Below are 9,231 nucleotides of genomic sequence, written 5' to 3'. Positions count from 1 at the left end.
GGCACCAAACCAAAGGCGCGTGTGGACGTCAGATGTTGAAAAGTAAACAAGGACCGGGGGAGGGGGACATAAACTAACTTTATCATCAAGGGCACTCACAATTGTTTCAACAACCCATTGTTTGCGTGGTTAGCTCATCAAGCTTCCATCCTTGCGACGGTGAGTTCAAATCCCCGGTTCCTTTGTCTCGAGATTCACATGTAATAGACCCCGGTCCCCGCTCTTGTTCCCTCATTAAGACCCCTCTCCCGGGACTCTTAACAACTTTCATCAAGGGGAGAGGGTTTTACGTGGAACGGACGTTTTGGGCTCGTTGCAGAGAGCGAGCAAGAAGAAAGTGTTGTTGAAGTGGGTGTAGCTCGTCAGCCTGCTCGATGCAGCCTCAATGGCGAGGCCCACTTCAAAGCTGGCGGCGGCACTGCGAGCTCTGCAGACACGGACGCCTGCATTGGACAAACAAAGACGACTACCCGATGTTTTAGACTTGTGGGTCGTGAAGCAAAAGGGTGTGGCGTACACAGGAAGGTGTGAAGGAAATTGGATCAGCAGGCGCCATTGCCACGGCTACGTTGAACCCTTTTCTCAAGTGAAGCTTGCCCCCAAACGTCTGAGCCTGCGCATAATTAGTAGCAAAACCGAGGCTGATGTCTCCAAGCAGCAGGAAAATCCACATGAAGAGCAAGTTAACGCTGGAGCATCTTCCTCCTCCCGCGATGAACGGAATCCGTTTAGTGGTGGTGTTAAATACAGTGTAATCAGAATCAATGACATTGGCACTTGGGAGCCTCTCATCCTGAACACATCTGAACTGGTATTTTGTTTTTTAACCTGTTAAAACCTTCAACTCAGAGTTTTTCGTTTTGGCAATGGGTTCCATATGCACATAGTGAGAGAGATCACTTTTTCTCTCCCCATCATGCTTAGCTGAAAGTTGGAACTTGTGACTCTAGGACAATGATTGAGATTTTTTAACAGCCTGCCAGATCTTCACGTCAGGCACCTTCTATGTGAATTTTCTTTGGCTACTGTCTACGCTTTGACACTGGTTTGGGGCCAGGCAGGCATTGGACATTAAACAACTAGGGTAAATGGACTTGTCAAAACCACTAATCACAATTGGTACCTATCAACTCAATCATGGCATACACTTAGTGTATATAATGGTTAATGAGAAACATTAAGTCTTCTAAGTGTGCAATACAGGCTACAACTAAATCTCTTCTCAATATACTATTGTCACGTGAACATCTAACCCTATGTACATGTGGACAAGCTAACTCCTATTTCTAGGGTTTAGGACAACCGAGGAAGTGTTTTGGCACCCTTGTGAGCCTGTACGTAGGACGTGCATGTCCAGGCACTTTAGATTAGTTGCATATCCTTTGATTGCGCATGAGCATATGTAGGCACTGAGGAGTGTTCCCATACACTTGCATTAGTACCCAACCTAGGTATTTATTTGATGTGAAGCACCTCTTATAAGCGAGTTGATTAACTCATTAATAAGTGACATTTTTAGAAATCGTGGGATTTTTAATGGCATTGCCCGATCAAGCTTTAAGCCCATACCCCAGGGGTCACTTCTCAAGCATAAGTCAGTACCCTCAGTACCAACACCAAGTATTTGCAGTACCTCAGCATCTATGGCGTATTTGCACCAGATCAGGCCATCAAGAACTAGGTTGAATCAGCCCCTTCTCTAAAAGCTCCTCAACCTTTTCCATAGTCTTTTTCTGCCGAGCCCTGTAGGGAGGTTTGTTTGGTGGGCTACACCCTGGCTCCAAATCTATCGCATGGTCCTCAGGCCTCTCCGGCGTCAATTGTGACGGCAATGAATCAGAAAAACAGTTATTAAACTCTCGCAAAAATGCTGACCTTTCTTTATCTAACAAGGATAAATTTGAATGACAATTATTTGAAACATTACGTGCAAAAAACAAATACGCAAAAAGATGATTTTTAATTACAGAAGTGATAGCTGAAGCAGGTACAATAGGGACAAACTCCCCTTTAAGCTTTACATTTAAAACATGAGTTTTGTCCCCATTTTGAAGGGTGATTGTTTTGTCGCAGACATCCAGCACGCCATGTGTTCGGAACATCCACGGAATTCTCAACAGCGCATCGCACCCTTCCAATGGCATGATATAAACCTCTTCTATGTCCACATATGACTAAATATGCAGACGCAACTTTCCAATCATGGGAGTAACATACTCCGAGTGGCCAGGACATGCCAACCCTGCCTTTGTTGTGTACCCCATCTCTTCAGCTTTGATGCCCAGCTTCATAGCTAACTCTGGTGAGACAAAGTTCGCTTTGGTACCTGCATCAAAAAAGATAAGTGCCATCTGATCTCTGACTTTACCCCATGCTCTGCATAACTCGTTGGCATCCGTGCTTGGCCTGTCACCCACCATGTCTGGCACTAAACCTACCGTGGGCTTGGGCTTCTTCCCCTTCTTGTCCTCTTTATCATTTGAGTCAGTTGGTCTTTTCCTTTGTGGACAATGTGTAGCAAAGTGACCAAGCTGCTCGCATACAAAGCATTTAGACTCAGCCATCAAGACCTTCTTTTCCTCGAGCGACTTACGCACAAAAGGCTTCCTTTTCTGTTTCTTTGCCTGCGCTCCAGAAGTCTCGGCGAGTCCTTGTCCTTGTTGACCTTTTTTGACCCTTGTGACGCTTCAGGAGCCGTTTTCACAAAGGGCTTCTTTGCTGAATTTTTCTTAGGCTGGCCCCCTTTTGACGTTGCCCTGGAATCCACTATCTTCCCCCTTCAACAAGTCGTTTCCGGTGTTGGCAACCTCCATGAGCTTGGTAAGGGTGGCCACTTTGTTCTTTGTATAGTAGTTTCTGAGCCCTTTAGGCAACCCACAACAATACTTCTCTATCTGCTCTGTCAATGGTACGAACCTGTAGGAAGTTACTGAGAGCAACGCTTTAGTGAACTTCCTGTTGTACTCTTCTAAGCTCTTGCAAGTAGCTGCAGAGAGTTGGTGCCAATCCGTCACTACTTCGGCTTCGAATTCATTTGACAGCCACGCAGATGCAAACATTTGATTAAAGTATACCCATGTGGCAGGTGTCTGTCCTTGCATCAAGAGGGTTGTCCGCCATGAACGTGCATTTCCTTTCAAGAAGGTGGTAGCTTTTTTGACCTTAGAAGCCTTTGTAAAATCCCCCCCTTGCATAAGTTGTATCAAACTGTTGGAGGAAAGTGAGAGCCTTCGTCTTGTCGTCGAAACCATTGAAAGTGTCAAACTTTACCGCTGCACCACCTTCTTTGTATGGTTTTGGCTTCTCCAAAGCTCCCAGATTATCATAGGGTATTGCCTACAACATGGGCACTGTAATAGGGATCATCGGCGCCCCTTGGCCATTGACATTTTGAGTCGCTGGTGCCATATCTGGCTGTTGTCCAAGCCATGCCAAAATTGCCCTGTGGCACCCCAAACTGGCCCTGATTGCACTGAAACCCTTGTTGCATGCCAATACTACCATACATGGGGTTCGGCATCATGCCTTGCATACCCCCAAAGACTGTTCCTGGCATATATTGCTGCTTTCCAGGCGCATAACCAGCCATACTTTGGAAGACAGATCCACCCCCGAAATACCTAGGATGTACCGTGGGTGGTGGAAAACATGATGCGTTGCCTGGAAACTGGTTCTCTGTCTATTTAATGCAACATGTGGACTCTGAAAGGTGGTGGGCTGGAACTGGCAAAACCTGTGGAATTGGCGTCCTAAGCACCTGTTTATGGACGGAAGGAACCCGTCTTGGAGCCCCAACAGACTCCGCAACGTGCGAGTGCTCCCTATCCTGCTGGGACGCATGAAGGACCCGGGCTTGAGCCTCAATGGGCTGTACTGGCTGTGTGACTTGTCTTGTTTGCTGTGGCACTGGTGGCGCTTGCAAAAACTCCATAAACCTTGGGTTCTGCGCCAGTCGAGTGAAGACATTCACGACGGCAACCAACTAAGTCTTGAATGCATCATCTTCAAGTTGCCCAGTCATAAAGTCCTGCACTGGTGGAGCATTCACATCAACAAAAGGTACAAACAGGGGTGGCCTAGAACTCTCGCCAACCTCAAACACTGTAGGTATTGCTTGCCTTTCCTGCGAAGAGGAACCCTTTTCCATAATGCCTTTCCCTTTGTCGGCCATAGTGTAATTCCGCGTTCCTGTACTCTGTGTCTTCACCAAAAACCAACCGAGGCTCACTTCTTGAGGAAAAAGTGATTCCGTCCTAGCAATGGAACCATGAAACTGGCCCGTAGGGCGGTAGACTTTGGCTTTCACCCGAAACTGTACTTTAGACTTTAGGACACGGAGAAACTTTGCAAATAAAACCTGTAACTGGAATCAACACTTCGAACACACACGGCTTGGAGGCTAGAGCGCTCCAAGCAAACGCCGACAACGTGTTGGCCCCAAAGACTGACGCTCCTCGGTATTTCTTTATTCTTATAGAAAAGGGAATAAAACTTGCGATTTCCTACGAGTTGTCCGCATAATCCGGGCTGAAAAAGACTTGCTTTGGCCCGATTTCGGTAGCATAACTGTACTAGGAGGGTGAGAGCATGTATTGGTGGTACCACTTTCACTTTTTGATGGTTGGCTTAGCAAAAAGTAGGACACGGTAAATTCTTTCAAATCTTATCCAAATTTTGCGGACATTGCAATTTTGGATTCTCCTTGTCAAAAGCTTTCCAATGATATACAACATGGTAGGTATATTCATATGGGACACATGAAATTGGGATCCGTAAGTTGCTATCAAAGTAGTGTCCAAGACACCACTTTTTGGACCACCAATACATGCTTTGGCCCAGGAAACTTCACAGACAAAATCCCCACGCAATGGATGGCTTTCCGGGCGCATACGAAAAATTTACAAAACTTGGTGAGAATCTGTAGCACGCTGAATTCTCTGTTTTCTGCCCAGAAATTGCACCAGATCACCTATTTTACGATCCCCTTGCTTCTCTGGACCTCGTGGGGGTATTAGGGACCGATTAGGGCCAAAACCCTAAACCTACAATTTGCACAGCAAGCTGTAATTTCCTGTTTTGTGCTCCGTTTCGCGAGCCGAACGCATCTGTAGCAAGCCCTCGTACTCCCGCACCTGTTGGGCTACTTGCCCTCTGAACCGGACGAGATTTCTTGCGAGAAACCTCTCCGAATCCACTTGTACTTGTGGGGATTATCAATTAGCTAATTCAGCACCTGGACAAGAGGCTCTTGCCGCGACATAGGTGCATGAAGCCACATAGCTGTACATACAGATGAGTAGCCCTCGAGCAGGGCATCACGATTTTGTATTCAAAAGGGGAGAGAGGTGTGCGAGAGCGGAATCATCGCGCTACATAGTGCAAGGGAGAAGGCAAGCTTTCCGTTAAAGATGTGATCACTTGCACCCACTACTCTCACACACACACACTCTGTATGTCACGTGACACATCCAACCCTATGTGTCCGTGGACAAGCTACAGCATGATTAGGGTTCAGTTCAGTCAAGTTAGTTTAGAATAGGAAGTGATCTGGCACTTTTGTGAGTCTGTCCACAGACCGTGCATGTCCAGACACTTAGAGTAGATGCATATCCTCTGGTTGCACACAACATGATCATCAGCATTACCATCAGAATCCATTAGGAGCAGTTTCCAGTGCATAAAACCTATTTTCCCTATTTTTGACATTTTTCACTTATTTATTAAGTGACTTTTGTTGGAAACTAGTTAGGGCAATTTTGCTAAGATAATATATAAGCAAACCTAGTGCTAGGCTTATCTGGCAGAAGAGAGGCAGGGCACAGGCAAGGAATTGCAGCAGGCATCTACCTCTTTCTCTCAAGCAAGACCAACCCCAAGAAGCCCTGGCGTTTCCTTCCCACAACAAAGCCAGCGTTTTCAGCAAGGAACCACCAGCGTTTTCATCCCTTGAAGGCCTGGCGATTTCAGCCCATAGATCAGCATGAACCAGCGTTTTTTAGCAGCAGAGACAATGTTTTTGCAGCAGCAATTTCAGCATGACCAGCGTTTTTAGAACAGCATGAACCAGCGTTTTTCTCAGCAGAAGAGTCAACGTTTTCTTCAGCAACAAAACAGCAGTAAACAAGCGATTAAAGGGGCAGCAGATCCAGCGTTTGTAGACAGCAAGGGCAACTTTTTTGCAATAGCAGATCAGCCCCGTCATCTTCGACAATTGCAGATTCGCCAAGCATTTCCAAGCATTCAGTTTTTAACCATAGTCTCGTCAACGTCGGCACCATCGTCGACCTCGACATAGCACCACTTAGATTTGCATCAACATATTGTACCAGATTGTGCAATCAATAGCAGACCACTCTCGCCATCGAGAATGGGGCCCTTGGAAGAGGGTTTGACAACATTCTGGTGTCGTATTCTTCTCTCTCTATCTCTCAGTCTCAACACCTTCATTCACAGTGTTTATCCACTTTGTTTGTGTCCATTGCACTCTCTCACTAAAGGAACGGAAGACTCCCTTCCGTAAGTAAAAGGAACCCTTGAGCACAGTTCGGAGCACTCATCTTGAGCAAAGTTCAGCATTCACTTCCGTTGCACCTTACATTGGTATCAGAGCTTTGACAGTGTTCTGTAGCACTCAAGGAAAGAACCACAAGAATCACAAGAATTTTTTTTGCTTGTTGTGGTCGCACGTAACCCAAGACCTCTTGGGCGTGTCGATTCCTTATCGTGTTTTTGAAGAGTGACAGGAAGCCCAAGAAAGAAGGGCTTGTCCAGTCTCCCCTTGTGCCTCTTTTCACTCATTGAGAGCGGACCGTGTACTTAGCGGTCGGCCAATTGACGTGAGGTGGGAAAAAGCAACCTTGGTGTGAGCGCAAGGCCGCCAAGGGGTGTGCCCGCAGAAAAGAGCAGAACTCGGGTGAAGAGAAGATCCTTCTCTAACACAGATTGCAAATGAAAGAAGAACCGCAAGAACCTCAAGACCCTCAAGAACCCCAAGAACCCAAGTTCCTTGTGAACTTAAGAACCCAAGACCACAAGAACCCACAAGAACCCACGACTTCAGTGGATGGTGATCACTCGAAGTGGAATGGATACTTCGCTTGGAGGTGATGAACATGAGAGAGGCGAAGAAGAATTTTCCCCACCAGGAGGTTTTTCCGACCCTCCCCTTTCCCCATCTACGCCAAGGATTGCACTAACTCCTATGGAGGAGTTGAAGCAGTTGTTTATGGAAAGGAAGTTAGAACGCGAAGCAAGAAAAGCAGAAAGAATGGCCGACTTTGAGCGTGAGCGCGAGCAAGCACGCTTGGGGGCCGCAGAAAGAAAAGCAGAAATAGAGTGCGAACACGAAGAAAGAATGGCAGCCATAGAGTGTGAGCACGAGCAAGCATGCTTGGAAGCCAAAGCACGAGAAGCAAAGTTGGACCGTGAGAACAAAGAAAGAGAAGCAGAATTTGATCGCGAGAACAAAGACAGACAAGCAGCATTTGATCGCGAGAACAAAGCAAGACAAGCAATGAACGAGCGACACATGCAAGAGTTGTTGTGACTCTTTTCTCATGTGCAGGCACAGATGCAAGAGGATCAGGAGAAGGAGACTCTTTCAGTCTTTTCTTCTGCAAAGCATGACACACATGATTTGCATGATAATGATAAGCACGACAATTTGCACGATCAAGATGTGATTATTCACAAGCATGATGATTTGCATGATCAAGGTGTGCTTTCTCATGAGCATGATGATTTGTATGACCACAATGTGATTGTTCACAAGAATGATGGGTTAGTTGATACTGTTTCTAGTGAAGCTAACCTCATTGCAGATTCGATCAATCAGGAGGAACCGATCTTGGCTCTCGAGCCTAGGTCCACAGAACACCCCCAAGAAGTATTATGTGTTAAAAAGAGAGCGGTTAAGGTTTCACTCTCAGACTCTGCGTCCAGATGCTCTGACAAGTGAGGCCCTCACCATAATTTAAAGGTTACAAGGGATGCCCAAAAGCAAAGCCCCAAAAGCTTAAAAGCAAAAGCAGATTCTCTCTCTCTATCTCAAGAGAGGGCAAATCAAAGCAATTCAACTCTCTGTCTATCTCCAAATCCTTGCGTAGCAAAAAGCTAGCAGATTTGCGTCGCTCCACCTCCGTGATTTCCGGAAATTAGGGTTTGTAATCAGACTTGGACTCTCCAAGTCAAGAATCAACCGCGACAGCACCAAATAACCACTTCAAAACAAGTCACAGATCACAATAGATTTACACTGGCTTGGCGGAGTTCCATGCCTAGAGATATTGGCCCCAAAGACTGGCGCCCCTTTCGGTATTTCTTTTTATACTGATCAAATCAAAGTACAAGAGAGTGGCTAGGGTTTCACTCTTAGACTCTGCGTCCAGATGCTCTGAGAAGTGAGGCCCTCACCACTAATTTAAAGATTACAAGGGATGCCCAAAAGCAGAGCCCCAAAAGCTTGAAAGCAAAAGTAGATTCTCTCTCTCTCTCTCTCAATGAGAGTCAGTAAAAAGAAAGTTCTCTTTTTCTCTCTCTTTCTCCCAAATCATAGCAAAAAGCTGAGATTTGCATCGCTCAAAATTTCCAAATTTTTTTTTTCCACCTCCGCGATTTCCGGAAATTAGGGTTTTTGGTAGAAATTAGGGTTTTTGCTGTCCGTAGCCACGTCTAGCCACGTCATCACTTTGTGACATACCCCCCTCTTGAAAGCATTGTAATCGACCGCGATTACGCCTGCAAAACCGACAAAAGCCATAAATCGTCTTAGCAGACACTGACTGTTAGTACCTACGTACTAGGAACACACATCTAGCACATGTACAAAATCGATAGTCACATCACACGACATCACAGGACATCACCGGACATCACATGACATTCAACATTCATTCGGATCTTAGAGCATGATTTATCGGCAATGTAGCTAGCAATCACATCTAGGTCCAATCGGGACTTCATCGATGTCCGATTGACTAACCCGTATTGCAACCATGTCTATTCGAGATTAATCGGACCAAAATGCTGCAGTCATTTCGTCTATCAGTTCCTGCACTCAAAAGAAGTCAAGAACAAATCAGTATCATTATCACGAATTCCATTTCATAAAGTCATCCAGCAGAATACTGTTAGCTCTCAGTATCCCTGAAGCTCAAAGAGACATCAGTGACTTTAGTATCAAAATCAAGGCATCTGTTGACAAAGGAGCGGAGTAACTCCCCTCTTGTGCAT

The 9,231-nt window shown here is 45.9% G+C and overlaps 1 protein-coding gene across 3 annotated transcripts in view; it reads left to right on the top strand.

Annotated features, from left to right (window-relative positions):
* Positions 1–237: 237 nt before the first annotated feature.
* LOC147466169 (magnesium transporter MRS2-2-like) overlaps positions 238–9,231 on the top strand; it is an 82,410-nt gene continuing 73,416 nt past the window's right edge. Inside the window, exon 1 of one of the 3 annotated variants that reach the window (XR_015189744.1) lies at positions 238–811. Coding sequence is in view for 2 of the 3 variants with exons in the window: in XM_086524528.1 (XP_086380654.1) it covers positions 386–811 (426 nt within the window). In the remaining variant the exon portion in view is untranslated. The remainder of the gene's footprint in view (positions 812–9,231) is intronic. The other 2 variants (XM_086524528.1, XM_086524521.1) reach the window with 2 other exon arrangements.

This window comes from Adiantum capillus-veneris, chromosome 1 (genome assembly GCF_014529385.1).
Source record: "Adiantum capillus-veneris isolate H3 chromosome 1, ASM1452938v2, whole genome shotgun sequence".
Taxonomy (NCBI): Eukaryota; Viridiplantae; Streptophyta; class Polypodiopsida; order Polypodiales; family Pteridaceae; genus Adiantum; species Adiantum capillus-veneris.
This window is presented reverse-complemented; position numbering and strand designations above follow the sequence as displayed.